General features: G+C 44.0%; 1 protein-coding gene across 1 annotated transcript in view; it reads left to right on the top strand.

The window, feature by feature from the left end:
- Positions 1–18,514, top strand: part of LOC120030219 (protein Dok-7-like) — a 48,306-nt gene that overhangs the window by 2,876 nt on the left and 26,916 nt on the right. The window contains exons 4-7 of the mRNA XM_038975567.1: positions 1,627–1,827; positions 11,646–11,765; positions 15,630–15,734; positions 16,090–16,919. Of these exons, the coding sequence (XP_038831495.1) occupies positions 1,627–1,827; positions 11,646–11,765; positions 15,630–15,734; positions 16,090–16,919 (1,256 nt within the window). The remainder of the gene's footprint in view (positions 1–1,626; positions 1,828–11,645; positions 11,766–15,629; positions 15,735–16,089; positions 16,920–18,514) is intronic.

Raw genomic sequence — 18,514 nt, 5'->3', positions numbered from 1 at the left:
CCAAAGTCCGAGACTTTTGTGTTTCTGTGGTTGAATCAACATGGGGCCAAAACAAAGCCTGGGGCTAAGAAAGTGTTATGCCACCAGGTAGGTAGTAGATAATATGTATTACTCTGTGAGGCGTTGCGTCAAATCAGCTTGGTATAACTTGACCTGGCACATCGGTATCTGCTACAGCATAGGCAACAGCTAGTCTGATGCGTAGGTCCTTGTTGACAGTGTTCTCCAATTACATGCTCTTCTGGGTGACCCATGTGTTGTGTAATATGGATTCATGTCACATGGGCATCAAACCAAATAATGTTAAAGTGAGGTGTTTTAGATGTCAGTTTCATAACATATTTAGTATGGAAACAAAGGTTACAACGGGTTGTATCTGATGATATCCCTGTCAGCACCTGGAAATACCTATTCGTTTACATCTGCTTCGACTTTTCGATGTTCTGATGTTGTTTTAAATGTTTATTAATGCAATTCAGATTTTGTAGGAATCTCAATTACTCCACAGAGTCCAAATGATTTGTGTTGTGGAACAAATGAGTGTAAAAGAGGTCACAAATCACAGAGGTAATTCATCTATTGTGTGGAGTATAATTGGAATGGTCAGGCTGCCCTGTGCTGTGTGTGTCTGTGTGTCCAAAGTTTATGCCAATTTGTGTGTGTGTGTGTGTACAATGTGTATGCCAATGTGTGTCTGTTCCACTCCACTGTGTGTGTGTTCCACTGTGTGTGCGTGTGTACTGATTGTCGTGCTCTGGTCTGAAGTGTGGCCAGGCACGTAGAAATGTCACCTGCCAGCCCGTGGCTGAGGTCTGCTGTGTGCCAGCGCTTTTGTTGTGAGTTGTCACCCCATGAATCTCTCTCAAACTGAGCGTTGATGTGACGGGACTGGCCGACATTTTTTCATCATCGAAGCCATCAATCTCTCACCTAACAGAGTTGACTCACTGGTATCAGTCATGTGTTTTAATGTAGTTGCTGCTTAGCATCAAGGATCTCTAACCTGTACACATAATCAAGCACTGTTTCGCAAACACTTACAATTCACACACACACACACACACACACACACACACACACACACACACACACACACACACACACACACACACACACACACACACACACACACACACACACACACACACACACACACACACACACACACACACACACACACACACACACACACACCACTTAAAACAGATAGATAAACAGACACACAACACATGTTCCTTCCCTGGCCGGGCCTGTCTTTCCTCTTATGTTGCTCATTAACGAAAATATTGAGTCTATTACATTGTTGTTAGTGACAGGCTCTGATTGATTACATTTGGGCTTCGGATCTGAGCTCTACTCTGTTCTTAATTCAGCCTACTGATCTCACTCTCAATGCGCTCAACTGTTTCCCCTTCTTTTTATTGTGCAATTAAATCAAAGCCATACTGGAGCAATAATGTTTGGAATTAAATAGTTTTCTCTATCCCTTTATAGTTATTGCCTACCATTAATGCCGAGGGAGGCATAGTCTATAATGGGATACGTTTTTATAAAGTCAATGATCTCATTTTTTTTTTTATTGTCTTTTGTTTAAGTGGTTTTCAACTTCTCTTCTTCTCTGTCCAGTCCACAGGTTTAGCGTTGGCATCTTACCAGGCACCAAGTTGGAGAGTGGGCCTGCGATCCTTCACTTGTGTAACAACCTACTGGTTCTGGCCAGGGACATCCCCCCTGTTATCATCGGCCAGTGGAACCTCCCGGACCTACGCAGATATGGGCCTGTACCAAATGGCTTCGTCTTCGAGGGGGGAACGCGCTGCGGCTACTGTGAGTTGACTGATGTTGCTGTTATTGTTGCGCAATGGTCTATTAACCATTGTGCTGTTCTGTTGTCTCACGACAAAGAAGAATGGCATCGTCATTGGTGCTTTCCAGTTTGACATTTGGCTTCAACATGTGGATCCTTTGAACCTAAACCCAATAAGTTTAGACTTGGACTGTTTTCTAAGAACTGACACAAACATCTATGTCTATGTGATCTGATGAAGTACCATGGAAGTAGTAAAGAGGATGTATCTGCTTGAGCGAGTCATAAGACTACTAATCCAATACAGTACATAACAGTATGTGACAAGAGAGAATGATCCCACACAGTAAAACGTTGATGGAGTCAAATGGCATTCTGGCATTTTATGTAGGTTATACTGTTATTATTTCCGCTGACCTTTGGGTACTTTGAAAGGACAAAAGGCTTGATTTTATTGATCTAAGATGATGAGGGGACTTAATGACAGGAAAGTGGACAGTTACAGAAGTTCATTCAAACTACACGTTTGCCTCGTTTCACACCTCATTCACATGCAGAGTATATTGACTTGTTCTTTCAGCCTGTTGTATCACACCACAAGATGGTCTAACTGACATGTGTCTATGATTGATCTCCTCTTTGGGACTTTTTCATTGAGAGCATGAAAGACACGTTTGGCATTTTGGAGGATTTAAATCATTACACTTCCATGGGTTTTTACTCTTAGATTCCTCTACCCTGTTGGAACAGCGTGCCAGCTGGCATCATTCAGACAGGGAACATTAGTGTCGGAACTACGACTCGTGACTAGAGGGATGAACAGAGTTGCTGGGTGCTTCTTCATTTTTCAGACTCCAGTGTAGCTCTCCTTGGGGCCAACTCACATTAAATGTGCTCAATGGTGTTTGGCGAGACAGAAACATACAAATGTATCTTTGTGTATATGAAGTATTGTGTATTGCATCTGCTTTGGTAACAACATGAAATAAAGGACTTGGTGTCGTGGGCGATTTTGTTTCACAAAGCTTGCAGGCTTTGAATAGAAATCCAATCTCAGTTAGCCTTGGTCCAGCAAGACTTAATCTTTAAATTTAAAAAGTCAATGAGAAGTCATACTTGAGAAATCAGAGAGCGCATTAAGTTAATTTCCATATCTGAAACATGTGTATGTGATTTGCGGTATGGTATTTTGCAGTTTACTTCCTGGAATAAACACAAAACCGTTAGAGGGGGAATGGACGCGTGTCAACACCTGGAGTGGACACAGACAGGCACGCAAAGTACGCCACATAGCTGAAGACATCAATATTAATACACACGATCCACTGGAAACACGAGACTCCAGTATGTGAAGCGTGATTTATTTAGCTCCATTCAGTCTTCCACTAGAGGCACAACTTAATATCGTGAAGGTCACATCGGGGAGAGTTTTCCAATCCATGCGTCGTAAAAAAAGGAAAGCACATCCCTTTTTTAGAGAGGGGAAAAATGTGTGTGTGTTTGTGTGTACATGGGATCTACAGTGCATTCAGAAAGTATTCAGACCCTTTCACTTTTTCCACATTTTGTTACATTACAGCGTTATTCTAAAATAGATCAAATTGTTTTTTACCCTCATCTATCTACACACAATACTCCATAATGACAAAGCAACACCAGGTTTTTAGAAATTTTTGCAAACCCCCCCCCCGGAAATATGACATTTACATAATTATTCAGACCCTTCACTCAGTACTTTGTTGAAGCACCTTTGGCAGCGATTACAGCCTCGAGTCTCCTTGGGTATGGCGCTACAAGCTTGGCACACCTGTATTTGGGGAGTTTCTCCCATTCTTTTCTTTAGATCCTCTCAAGCTCTGTCAGGTTGGATGGGGAGCGTCGCTGCACAGCTATTTTCAGGTCTCTCCAGAGATGTTTGATCAGGTTCAAGTCTGGACTCTGGCTGGCCCACTCAAGGACATTCAGAGACTTGTCCCGAAGCCAGTCCTGCGTTGACCTGGCTGTGTGCTTAGGGTCGTTGTTCTGTTGGAAGGTGAACCTTCACCTCAGTCTGAGGTCTTGAACGCTCTGGAGCAGGTTTTCATCAAGGATCTCTCTGTACTTTGCTCCGTTCATCTTTCCCTCGATCCTGACTAGTCTCCCAGTTTCTGTCGCTGAATAACATCCCCACAGCATGATGCTGCCACTACCATGCTTCACCGTAGGGATGGTGCCAGGTTTCCTCCAGACGTGACGCTTGGTATTCAGGCCAAAGAATCATGTTTCTCATGGTCTGAGAGTCTTTTAGGTGCCTTTTGGCAAACTCCAAGCGGGCTGTCATGTGCCTTTTACTGAGGATTTGCTTCCGTCTGGCCTCTCTACCATGAAGGCCTGATTGGTGGAGTGCTGCAGAGATGGTTGTCCTTCTGGAAGGTTCTCCCATCTCCACAGAGGAACTCTGGAGCTCTGTCAGAGTAACCAACGGTTTCTTGGTCACCTCCCTGACCAAGGCCCTTCTCTTCCGATTTCTCAGTTTGGCCGGGCGGCCAGCTCTGGGAAGAGTCTTGGTGGTTCCAAACTTCTTCCATTTAAGTATGATGGAGACCACTGTGTTCTTGGGAACCTTCAATGCTGCAGACATTTTTTGGTACCCTTTCCCAGATCTGTGCCTCGACACAATCCTGTCTCGGAGCTCTACGGACAATTCCTTCGCTGCAGAACTTATTTACACGCCTGTCTAAAATCCTGTACCCGCAGCGAATGGCGGCGCCTTTGTTTGGTCCTATGGTTCTGACTTTATTAGGTAGAAGTGGAGAGGTCCATTACGTTAGGATGCGGGTGGGTATGGTGTGATGTGTGCTGCTTAGCTTTCTTGAAAACTTTTCATGATGTCATTATTAAAGGAAGTTAGTTATCTCACCTGTTGCTTGTTGTTGTAGCCGGATCCTTGAGTTGTCCTCAAAGCACCACTCATTCATTCAATGCACCACTCAATGACATATGACTTTTCACTCAAGTACGGAAATAAATTGATGCAGTAGTAGACATTGCATCTGTTGAACCCATTCATACTGTAAATGATACTCAAGTGAGATTATTAACTAGCCTTTTGAATTGGCCGTTTTATTCAGAACCGGATGATAGACGACAACAGATTACTGCAGACAGGAGATGTTGTAACCAGTGGAGGCTCTTCATTGGAGGAAAGGGAGGACCATCCTCCTCAGTGAATTTCATAAACATTTAAATAGTCAAACATTCAAAAAGTTATCCTTTGTAGATAAAACTATACTAAATATATTCACGTCACCAAATAATTGATTATAACACACTGTTTTCAATGGAGGTCTACAGTAGGCTCAACAGCACTCTGTAGGGTAGCCCCGTGGTTTAGCCGGAGGACAGCTAGTTTCCATCCTCTTCTGGGTACATTGACTTCAATACAAAACCTAGGAGGCTCCCACCCCCTTCCAGCTAGCTAGTTGAGCCTACTCAAACACCCTGCTCAAACAGAGAGGGATGCTATGTTACCTAGCTGACTACGGCTATCCAACTCTAGAACTCTTCCAAGTCAAGGTAAGCTTTTGGCTTTATTAATTTATTGACACCGGAACTCGCCGGTGTAACTGCTAAACTGCTTGCTAACTGTACACTGTACTGCATGATTGTAGAGGATTTACTAAGCCATTAGTTATAGTAGCTATGTTATTGACTTGACGTTAGCTAATATGGTGACAACTATCTAAGCTGTGTGTCCACAAGCAAATGGAAAAGGTGTGAGGAGGAGAGCGTGTAGATCACAGGAGGTTGGTGGCACCTTAATTGGGTAGGACGGGCTCGTAGTAATGGCTGGAGCGTTATCAGTGGAATGTTATGAAATAAATCAAACACATTGTTTCTAGGTGTTTGATGCAATTCCATTCGCTCCATTCCAGACATTATTATGAAGCGTCTTCCCCTCACCAGCCTCCTGTGTCACGTATCCCCCCCGGTACTGATGCTCATTCTGTTCACCAGTTCCGGAGGTCTACGTCACCGGCTTTCTAGGCTTCACTGAACGGGATTCATTATCATCAACCCCGGACTGTCTTGTCTGTTTATACACACCTGGTTCCCATTTCCCCTGATTAGTATGTTATATATGTTCCCTCTGTTCCCTCTGTCTTTGTCGGTTATTGTTCCCATGTCCGTCGGTGGTGTGAGTGCCTATGCGTTGGTGCAGCTGTTATGCTGCGTGCTATGTATATATATTGTGTATTACGGGTATTGTCCCGTGGCGTTTAACGAGGTTTACCCTCGCTCTTTTGTTTGGGTACAGCCCAGTGTTTTGTATATGTGTTTGTTATGGGTGTATGAAAAACCCCTATTGTGTATTCCTGCGCCTGTCTCCAAAATCCTTTATACACTGTGGCGTAGATGCAAGAAGGAATTATACAACGATCTGGCTGGCTGCTATGAAAGTGAAATGTGTTTGTGTGTGATCAGGGGCGTATTAATTCCTCCGATTCTTTTGAAAAACATTTCTTAAACGTAATCAAACGGAACAAAATGGAGATAAACATAACTGAAGTTGTTCAATAGAAACTCTCGTTTGCAACTGCTGGACTGATTACACCCTAGATCACCTAAATGCAGGCAAGATTGTGCAAGGCGGTATTGAATGTGTAAGTGTCTGTCACCTTCAAAATTCAATCGATCTGTGCACCTACAGTATGTTGTAAACTTTAATTCATAGGATAGGTTGTAGCAACTTCATGATGGGTATAGGAACAATTTGAGTATCATGTAGTAGCCTAAGCCTATCATTGTTACATTGAGCTGGGTGAATGTAATATGACTGACAGTCATCCAATATGCTGTAATAGAAATAAGGCGATTCTCATTAAAAAAATGATCATCCTCCCTCATCTTAAATGGCACCGACCGCCACTAGTTGTAACATACGTCTTGAGTCCCCCTCAGTGTAAACATCTGAGTGGTTTTAGCTGCTAACCTCTGACCCCTTCTTAGGGTCGGTGGCATCTAAAACATGCGACAGGGGGTAGCTCTGTGGTGGGTGGTCTCACGACCAGGTGACAGAAAGACCCCCTTGGTGACACCCCCTGGTGTGTCTTGGGCTTGGGAATGGCAAGAGGGCAGGAGAGTTCCTGACCCATTAACCCTCACACCCATGTACCCTTTACCACCTTTACACTTTGAATTTTACATTTTGAGTGACCGGAGCTGTATACCAGAGATTTCGATTTTTGACCGTTCATTTGTGTTGTGTGAGGCTTTATTTAGCCTAGGTTATTTAGCATGCAGATGTAGGGTCTGAATTTGATCACAGCAGGAAATGCACATTTGTAATGTATTTAAGGTTTGAAAAGGCTTCTAAAGACTTGATTTGCCCTAACGAAAAATATATCAAGACCTACAAAAAATGGCTATTAATTATAATCCACATACTACACTGAACAAAAATATAAACACAACATGTAAAGGGTTGGTTCCATTTTTCATGACCTGAAATAAAAGATCCCAGAAATGTTCCATTCACACAAAAAGCTTATTTCTCTCAAATTTTGTGGACAAAATCCCTGTTAGTGAGCATTTCTCCTTTGCCAAGATAATCCATCCACCTGACAGGTAAACCATATCAAGAAGCTGATTAAACAGCATGGTCATTACACAAGTGTACCTTGTGCCGGGTACAATAAAAGGCTACTCTAAAATGTGCAGTTTTGTCACACAACATATTGTGTGACAAAGACACAGGGAGTCAGGAAGCAGGTGCAGCCGGTGAGTTTAATACGAACAAACAAAGTGAATACACGAACTAGAGGAGTGTCTGAACATGAACACAGAAACAATACTCAATCAATCAATCAAGTTTATTTTATATAGCCCTTCGTACATCAGCTAATATCTCGAAGTGCTGTACAGAAACCCAGCCTAAAACCCCAAACAGCAAGCAATGCAGGTGTAGAAGCACGATGGCTAGGAAAAACTCCCTAGAAAGGCCAAAACCTAGGAAGAAACCTAGAGAGGAACCAGGCTATGAGGGGTGGCCAGTCCTCTTCTGGCTGTGCCGGGTGGAGATTATAACAGAACATGGCCAAGATGTTCAAAATGTTCATAAATGACAAGCATGGTCAAATAACAATCAGGAATAAATGTCAGTTGGCTTTTCATAGCCAATAATTAAGAGTTGAAAACAGCAGGTCTGGGACAGGTAGGGGTTCCATAACCGCAGGCAGAACAGTTGAAACTAGGACAGCAGCAAGGCCAGGTGGACTGGGGACAGCAAGGAGTCATCATGCCCGGTAGTCCTGACGTATGGTCCTAGGGCTCAGTTCCTCCGAGAGAGAGAAAGAAAGAGAGAAGGAGAGAATTAGAGAGAGCCAAGATGTTCAAAATGTTCATAAATGACAAGCATGGTCAAATAATAATCAGGAATAAATGTCAGTTGGCTTTTCATAGCCGATCATTAAGAGTTGAAAACAGCAGGTCTGGGACAGGTAGGGGTTCCATAACTGCAGGCAGAACAGTTGAAACTGGAACAGCAGCAAGGCCAGGTGGACTGGGGACAGCAAGGAGTCATCATGCCCAGTAGTCCTGACGTATGGTCCTAGGGCTCAGGTCCTCCGAGAGAGAGAAAGAAAGAGAGAAGGAGAGAATTAGAGAGAGCATACTTAAATTCACACAGGACACTGGATAAGACAGGAGAAGTACTCCAGATATAACCAACTGGCCCTAGCCCCCCGACACAAACTACTGCAGCATAAATACTGGAGGCTGAGACAGGAGGGGTCAGGAGACACTGTGGCCCCATCCGATGATACCCCCGGACAGGGCCAAACAGGAAGGATATAACCCCACCCACTTTGCCAAAGCACAGCCCCCGCACCACTAGAGGGATATCTTCAACCACCAACTTACAATCCTGAGACAAGGCCGAGTATAGCCCACAAAGATCTCCACCACAGCACAAACCAAGGGGGGGCGCCAACCCAGACAGGAAGATCACGTCAGTAACTCAACCCACTCAAGTGACGCACCACTCCTAGGGACGGCATGAAAGAGCACCAGTAAGCCAGTGACTCAGCCCCTGTAATAGGGTTAGAGGTAGAGAATCCCAGTGGAGGGGAACCGGCCAGGCAGAGACAGCAAGGGCGGTTCGTTGCTCCAGAGCCTTTCCGTTCACCTTCACACTCCTGGGCCAGACTACACTCAATCATATGACCTACTGAAGAGTTAAGTCTTCAGTAAAGACTTAAAGGTTGAGACCGAGTCTGCGTCTCTCACATGGGTAGGCAGACCATTCCATAAAAATGGAGATCTATAGGAGAAAGCCCTGCCTCCAGCTGTTTGCTTAGAAATTCTAGGGACAGTTAGGAGGCCTGCGTCTTGTGACCGTAGCGTACGTGTAGGTATGTACGGCAGGACCAACTCGGAAAGATAGGTAGGAGCAAGCCCATGTAACGCTTTATAGGTTAACAGTAAAACCTTGAAATCAGCCCTTGCCTTAACAGGAAGCCAGTGTAGGGAAGCTAGCACTGGAGTAATATGATCAAATTTCTTGGTTCTAGTCAGGATTCTAGCAGCCGTATTTAGCACTAACTGAAGTTTATTTAGTGCTTTATCCGGGTAGCCGGAAAGTAGAGCATTGCAGTAGTCTAACCTAGAAGTAACAAATGCATGGATTAATTTTTCTGCATCATTTTTGGACAGAAAATTTCTGATTTTTGCAATGTTACGTAGATGGAAAAAAGCTGTCCTTGAAACAGTCTTGATATGTTCGTCAAAAGAGAGATCAGGGTCAAGAGTAACGCCGAGGTCCTTCACAGTTTTATTTGAGACGACTTTACAACCATCAAGATTAATTGTCAGATTCAACAGAAGATCTCTTTGTTTCTTGGGACCTAGAACAAGCATCTCTGTTTTGTCCGAGTTTAAAAGTAGAAAGTTTTCAGCCATCCACTTCCTTATGTCTGAAACACAGGCTTCTAGCGAGGGCAATTTTGGGGCTTCACCATGTTTCATTGAAATGTACAGCTGTGTGTCATCCGCATAGCAGTGAAAGTTAACATTATGTTTTCGAATAACATCCCCAAGAGGTAAAATATATAGTGAAAACAATAGTGGTCCTAAAACGGAACCTTGAGGAACACCGAAATGTACAGTTGATTTGTCAGAGGACAAACCATTCACAGAGACAAACTGATATCTTTCCGACAGATAAGATCTAAACCAGGCCAGAACTTGTCCGTGTAGACCAATTTGGATTTCCAGTCTCTCCAAAAGAATGTGGTGATCGATGGTGTCAAAGGCAGCACTAAGGTCTAGTAGCACGAGGACAGATGCAGAGCCTCGGTCTGACGCCATTAAAAGGTCATTTACCACCTTCACAAGGTGGTAAATGACTGCCTGATGGGGGATAATAACGGAGTGCTAGATAAAGGGGGAGTAATCCGGGAAGTGATGAGGCGCAGGTGTGCCTAATGATGAGGCGCAGGTGTGCGTAATGATGGTTGCCAGGTGTGCGTAATGATGGGTTGGCAGGACCGGTGGTTAGTAGACCGTTGACGTCGAGCGCCAGAGGGGGGGAGCGGGAGTAGACGTGACACAATGCCACAGATGTCACAAGTTTTGAGGGAGTGCAATTAGCATAATGACTGCAGGAATGTCCACCAGAGCTGTTGGCAGATAATTGAATGTTCATTTATCTACCATAAGTCGCCTCCAACATTGATTTAGAGAATTTGTCAGTACGTCCAACCGGCCTCCCAACCACAAACCACGTCTATGGTGTTGTGTGGCCGAGCCATTTGCTGATGTCAACGTTCTGAACAGAGTGTCCCATGGTGGTGGTGGGGTTATGGTATGGGCAGGCATAAGCTACGGACAGCTAACACAATTTAATTTAAGTGATGGCAATTTGAACGCATAGAGATACCGTGACGAGATCCTGAAGCCCATTGTCTTGCCATTCATCCAGCACCATGACCTCATATTTCAGCATGATAATGCACAGCCCCATGTCGCAAGGCTCTGTACACAATTCCCGGAAGCTGAAAATGTTCTTCCATGGCCTGCATACTTACCAGACATGCCACCCATTGAGCATGTTTGGGATGCTCTGGATCGACGATGACGACAGCATGTTCCAGTTCCTGCCAAAATCCAGCAACTTCGCATAGCCTTTGAAGAGTAGTGTGACAACATTCCACAGGCCTCAATCAACAGCCTGATCAACTATGCAAAAGAGATGTGTCGCGCTGCATGAGGCAAATGGTGGTTTCACCAGATACTGACTGGTTTTCTGATCACCGGCCTTACCTTGTTTTTTAAAGTATCTGTGACCAACAGATGCTTATCTGTATTCCCAGTCATGTGAAATCCATAGATTAGGGCCTAATGAATTTATTTCAATTGACTGATTTCCCTATATGAACTGTAACTCAGTAAAATCTTTGAAATTGTTGCATGAATATTTTCCTGCTGTAGCAAACTGGCTCAAATTAAGATCATACATCTATCTGTATTCTGTAATGTAGTGGGTTAACATAATTTAATCTCAGCATTTTTTTTATATCTAAAGAAGTTCAATGCTGCTCTTATTTCAGTATCTGGCTAAGTTGAAATGGATCTCAATTACCAGACGGATGACAATCCATGGTGATGTCCATTCAGTCTGCAAACAAAATGAGTGGGTGCTAGCTATTAGTGTGCTTGTGTGCCAACTGGCCAGTACAAAGATGTATCTCTGTACACTACTTCCATCCAGTTATAATTGACCCAGAGGGGTGTGGTAAAACATTCTGTCTAAAGAGCGAAATGTGACATTAAGCCGGCGGACTATGTGTGTTTCCTACAGGGGCTGGCGTCTTCTTCCTATCGTCCATGGAGGGAGAGCAGATCAGCTTTCTGTTCGACTGCATCGTCAGGGGCATCTCCCCCACCAGAGGCCCTTTTGGACTGAGGCCAATCCTGCCTGGTCAGTACCAAAGGTGTTTACTGCTTCGTAGGTATGAAAGTTGTCACGGCTAGCTATACGGCTTGCCCAAACAAGTACATACAGACCAGGGTAGTGAATTTATAGTACAGGACATATGGGAGTTAGGAGTATTTTTTATCAAATTTCTGGGCAATTTAAATGGAGAATATGGATGAAATGTAGCCTTAATGTATCCTTGTTGTCATTCTAAGGTAAGTTATGTAGAGGTATATTATCCATTGCCCTTTCGCCTTCTGACTTGGCAAACACTTAAATCGAACATTTGCAGTCTTAATTAAAACAAGTGTTCTTCAAGAGATACTTTGTGTGGGATTTATCCTCACTATAATAGTGGCCCACCATGTGCTTTCTGGAATGCAGCCACTTCCAGAGGTTGTTACTCTAAGTCCCATGGATTCCATCCAATGTACTTTGATCCAACAGCATTATGACTGACAGCTGTTATATACATCATTGGATTAGCTGGGTACAGACTATAATATTAATGAATATAATCTGATATCCACTGGACTAACTGTACCGCAAGCAGCGTATACAACGGGGCCACCTTATACATATGTAATATGATAACCACTGTACTAACTGTAATTATAGCAGCAAATTCAATCCAGTCACCTCTGTATAGTCTGTCGCATCGTGAGAGAGGTACAGTAGGGGTAAGGGTGGGCGCTGCAGCTGTGGCTTGTCACACTGGGTGTTCCTGGTTTCACACATCCTCTCGCCCAATCAGGCATTGAGCTCATCTCCTATTATTGTAGTCTGTAGTAGAATAAATAGCAGGGGACGATGTCAGAGGGAGAGCGGGAGGTCAAAGTCACAGTTCACACAAGCAGAGCGCACCAAACCCTTCTAATCACTCTGGGCATGTGTGTAACCTCATCCCCAGGATTCCTGTGTCACTGCACCCCCCCCCCCCCCAACCCCACCACCAAAAGCACTCACTCTGGGCCTCTCTCTCTCTCTTTGTCTCTTTTTCACATTTCCCCTTGCTTTGCCGCCCCCATTTCTCTCTCTCTCTCTCTGTTTCTAATATCCCTACTCTCCTGTAAACACCACTGTCCCTTCTCATGCAAAGGGAACAGGGTTGTTGACAAGAAGCTGAAGCAGATGTCAGCTGTTACATCTAGTTGATTGCAGTCCTTTCGGTAACTGATAGATATGCCGGTATCACATAAATGGCAATCCATTTGAAATTCTCAAGGTAGTCTTTTGCCATTTGTATGTCATTTTGCACTCTACTTGCACAATCAAAATGACAATGACCCTTGGAAATTACCCTTGACAAAATATTGGTTGACCAGGAAATCAATGTAACTTAGCAATAACAGCTGACCTTGGGTTGGGACTAAGGTAACTTACATTAGATCCTCGGCGCGGCGCTAATGATCCGTAGCCACACCGTCTCCATTACGCGTACCACAGGGGCCACGTGGCAAGCAGTGCTATTAATAAACACATGTAGTGTTGCACAAACAGCAAGGTGTACCCCTGTGTGACCCTGTTCTCTATTACCTCGCTAAAGGCCTGGCGTTATCACCCTCACAGATAGAGGGCGTCGTGACAGCACAACGATAACGATTGCACGATAGCACTCAGTACTGGGTCATGTTCAGTAGGGCACACCGTAGCAAAAGGTTTTGCATAGGAACACAAAAATCTGTATTCTTATTGGATACGTTCAGGTATTACCTTTCGGTTTGACTTCGTTTAAGGTCCGTTTTCTTCCTACTGAACAGGACCCTGTACTTGCGTCTACTGATACTGCCTGCCCTATTAGATGTGTGCTAGAGAAAATGTAAATTGTGTATAAACTGGGACGAAGGGATATTTTTGCTGGACATGAATACATGTTTATTCGGCAGTCCCCCCAGTAATATCTGGGAATTCTTGGCCAAGGAAACATTTCTGGTCAGTCTCAGTGAATTTAAAACAGTTAGGAAGGGAGACTTTGAAAACTGGATTGAGTGAAGTAGCAGCAAATATGTTAATTGAGCAACTAATGAGCACGGAGAACCTCAAGTTTGAAAACAATCACCTTACATGTTTTCAGTTTAATCACCTTGTATATATTTTCAGTCTAATACGGCTGTTTACTTACTTTTGTAGCTCTTCCTCAGAAGCATGCTGTTTTAACTGTCCTCTCGACCGAAAGGATTTGATAAATGTGATTGGTTGACGATGACATTGGCCTACGTCTCACCTTATGCTGCGCAGAATATCAGATCTCAACAACGATTGGAGAAGTGTTTAACATCTCCGGTACCACATCCTTATGATATATATCTTGTCAAAAGTGCAACTTGATTGCAAATGGAGATCTGTATATAATGACGAGATGCTCATGTCTCTGCCCCAACAATGGGAGTAGTCCCAAAGGCTGGAAGGCAGGTGAAAAACTTAGGTCCAAAATAAGCCCATAGAAACACATTGTTGCCAGCAGCATACCACCCTGCATACCACTGCTGGCTTGCTTCTGAAGCTAAGCAGGGTTGGTCCTGGTCAGTCCCTGGATGGGAGACCAGATGCTGCTGGAAGTGGTGTTGGAGGGCCAGCAGGAGGAACTCTAAACAAAGATCCCAATGCCCCAGGGCAGTGATTGGGGACACTGCTCTGTGTAGGGTGCCGTCTTTCGGATGTGACGTTAAATGGGTGTCCTGACTCTCTGAGGTCATTAAAGATCCCATGGCACTTATCGAAAGAGTAGGGGTGTTAACCCCGGTGTCCTGGCTAAATTCCCAATCTGGCCCTCAACCATCACGGTCACCTAATAATCCCCAGTTTACAATTGGCTAATTCATCCCCCTCCTCTCCCCTGTAACTATTCCCCAGGTCGTTGCTGCAAATGAGAACGTGTTCTCAGTCAACTTACCTGGTAAAATAACGGATAAATTAAAAATAAAATAAATTGTGCTTATTTTGGACAGATTTTGGGGAGTGAAACCTCTCGCTTTGCCTCTTCCTCTCTGTTGCAAAAGAGACATGCTAGAATGCCTGACTGAAATATGGAACAAATACAATTTTTTTTTAATGGTGTTAGAACTGTTATGATAAAATGCGGTACATGATTGTTTGGTTGTGGGACATGGGACGAAGTGCTAAAATGCGGGACTCTACCGCACATTCCGGGACATGTAATCACCCTAATCACAGCGGCCCCTCAAGGATTCATTGGGACACTGGTGATTTATGTTCACATCTGTCCCAGTGTCACCTCATGCACCTAATGCAGCAGGCATAAAACAAACGCCTGAGCAGCGCTTCTTTCTTTCTAGTCCTGTCAGGATGTTGCCATACAGGATGTTCTCTTCTGCACTGTTGAACCAATCCAGTAAATGTGGAGGAGGAGTTAAGACGGAGTGTTGCCTTGTTAACGTCCAAAAGCAGAAGTCACGTCACAGGCTCTCTTTCCATTTCCCCTGAAAACCGGATGCATCCAGTTAATAATGACCCCGCAGAGGGAGCCTCAATACGAAACACTCTGCGTCACTCTATTGATCCCATGTCACTGTGACATCAGAAAGGCACCCAAGGTTAACCTCTCCTCACAGATAATGATGTATACTATTATCAGTAGGCCTCCTACCGAGGTTTACGACTATTAATCAACAGACATAAACAGAATTTTGTCCTTTCCATTGAATTGTCTCACAGGGGCCTGTCTAAACGGATATATTCTTTTAGGATACTGTAGTAAATGACCAAAAGAGCAGTAGAATATTGTTTATTGGAATTACTATATCATTGCTATGGTGTGCTATTGATACTATGTATTGTTGTTGACTGTTGACTGCTAGTAAACTAAAGGTAAAGTAAAATGTATACTGTTGTGTTTCACGCCGACAGACCCCAACGCTGCCGCCAACCAGGCCTACTCTGAGGAGAGGGTAAACCATGAGGCCCAGGAGCTGGAGAAACGCCTTAGCATGCTGTCTCACCAGAGCAGCACAGGTGCATTACCTTTCAGTCTATTCCAACCATTAGAATGAGCCTGTACTTCAATGCAAAATCATCACAGTCATTGCGCTGTACTAAAAGTGCTCTATCTTGAAAACTTGACTGCTGACATGCACCCTTTTTTGGGGGATTGTATTAACAATGGGCTAATGAACATAATACTACAATATACTTTATGAGTGAAGTATTGTGAGTATTATGACTGTGACTACCAGTTAGACAAGTGAGGAGACCTATTTTGGATAATCTCATGTTATGCTTTATTGATGTGCTTGTGTAGATAAGGTGTATAAGTAATAGTTTTGTTTATATAGAATAAATAATTTGTTTTCTTATGTGGTTTTGGAAGCCTCCTCCACGTATGGTCTGTCTGTGGCGGGAGACGACCGCAGCATATCAGGCTCCTCTGACACCTCCGACACCAGCCAATCAGACTCCAGCATCGGCAGCCGGCTGGCCATTTGGACTGAGCCCGTCACAACAAGCTCCGCCCCCACAGACACCATCATTGGCCATTCTGGGCCCAAGGTGGCCTTACAGGCCGAGGATAAACTGTCCGTCATCCAGGTGTGTGGAGCTCATTCAGTAGCCAAGCCCCCTCGGTCCCGGCAGCTGCAGGAGATTGGTCGACAGAGCTCATCCGACAGCGGCATCGCCACAGGAAGCCACTCCTCCTACTCTGGGAGTTTCTCCTCCTATGCAGGTAGCCTGGACATTGGTTCTGGGGGGGATGACTTTGGCTCCCTGCTCAGCCTGCCCACTCACCTAGACCTGGCCCCCTGTACCTGCCCCCCAGCCCCAGGAAAGGAGTACCAGGTACCCACGTCACTGAGATACCTCTATGACACCCCCCGGAATCTACTGCAGGGGGGAACAGGAGGGGCCAGGGGGCACCAGACCTCCACAACATCTAAGGACCAGGAGGGTAGTTCACCCCAATCACCCCCATCATGTAAGTCAGTACAGAGGGAAAAAGAGGGTCCTCTCGGGGGTCGCTCGGACACTGTTGCCAGGCGCTCGACGGCTGATCTCTTACAGGGCCACTCAGAGGAGAGTAAGAGCAGGGTGGCGCCCTCTAGTGACAGTCAACACCCAGACTCCTATCAGATATGCAGCAGTTCCCAAGCCACTGCCTCCAAAACCCTCCTAATCATCTGCGCCACCTGTGGAGGATTCAAGGTACAGACAGCTGGGGTTATTGTATTTCCTTAATTCCTTCCAAGCTAGCACATAACATTCTGAGAACCATATGTTTCTTAGAGCTTGGTGAGAGGTTGGTTGTCCTATTGTCATTTTGCATACAAACTTCCCACAAATGTACAGTACTTTAGCATAATGTTGTCTTCAGGTTTCCTCATGGTTCTATTTAAAGTAATGTTCTCAGAACATTAAGAAAACTTTCCAATAGAACATTTGTAACATTCAAAAAATGATTATTATTATAAAAACATATACATTCCGTTCTCAGCGTCAACGAAACTCTCTCTATCCTCTGTCTCGTTAAGTGTGTTCAGCTGTGTTGGCTGCACCCACTAATTGGCCACACCTGATCTTAATGAGTGCTTGTTTTCTTTGAAATGTGGTCAGTTTGAATAGACTAAAATGAACAGCTTTGTATGAGTAATAACCATGGCATGCTACAGTGGATTAATGCCATAGATAGAGAACAGAAGATCATAGGTTAGAGTCTCACTGACCCCCATGCCACAATAAAAATAAATGTGTTTCAATGAATAAACACATTTATTTCCATATGTTCTGTGCTTGCAGTTCAAAACAGTTAAGCTAGCAGTCTTATTAAAACATTTTCTCATAACGTTATTTAATTACATTCAAATAACTTATCATTTATATACCCAGAACGTTATTAAAACCTCTCAGGAAAACTTTCAGGGAATCATAGTAAAACATTCTCAGAATCTCCCTGCAACCACAAAATTAACGGTCCCAGAAAAGGCGACATTTTCACTTCCGTTCTCAGAACAATAAAATAACTTTCCGTTTTACTGGTCAGAAATCGTACAGCTTCGTTCCCAGAACCAACGAGAAACCAAAAATGTACGTTCCCACAACTTCCAAGGAACCAAATGTGCTAGCTTGGTTGTGTGTCCTCTCTCCTGACTTTCTTCTCAAAACTTATTGGAGTGGAGGAACTTTTGATCCTCTCCAATGCGTTTTGCGAAGGAGGCGAGGAGAGTAGACACGATGAATTAAGGAAATCCAATTGAGATGCTGCCCTGGTTACTTTTATTAATCTATGGTTGAAAAGTGTACCCTTTGTTTATTTTCATCCAATTGACTGTATTCCACTGGTTCATCTCACTTTTATCATCATCAAATTGATACAGTTTGGGCCAAAGTGTTACATTTCTTCAGAATTGCTTTGTTTGTCTCATGAGTACCAACTACCAAAGTACAAAAATTCTGTCAGCAGCTTTCGATTAGACTTCATCATTCAGATTCACAAACAAAGCAGTCTTTGACAGAAAAATTTATGGCAATTGCTTCCATTTTGGTTTGTATCTGAATTTTTGCATTAAAAAACATAGCTCCCTCCCACTCTCATATACTGTAGCATGTCCGTCCAACTCCAACTCAGTGCTTTCTGCAGCTCTGCTCCTCTTGTATAACAAGTCTTTATAACAGCCAGTAAGGCTTAGTCATCTTGGTATCACCTGTTGCCGGCTATAGCTGTCAATATGGCCTTTACTGAGAAATCTCACAGCAATTGGTGTTGGAACATTAACATTCTTGCTGCCTGTCTGTCTGGCAAG

Source organism: Salvelinus namaycush, chromosome 36 (assembly GCF_016432855.1).
Source record: "Salvelinus namaycush isolate Seneca chromosome 36, SaNama_1.0, whole genome shotgun sequence".
NCBI classification, from domain to species: Eukaryota; Metazoa; Chordata; class Actinopteri; order Salmoniformes; family Salmonidae; genus Salvelinus; species Salvelinus namaycush.
Note: the sequence above shows the minus strand (reverse complement) of the source record. Positions and strands in the feature narration are given on the sequence as shown.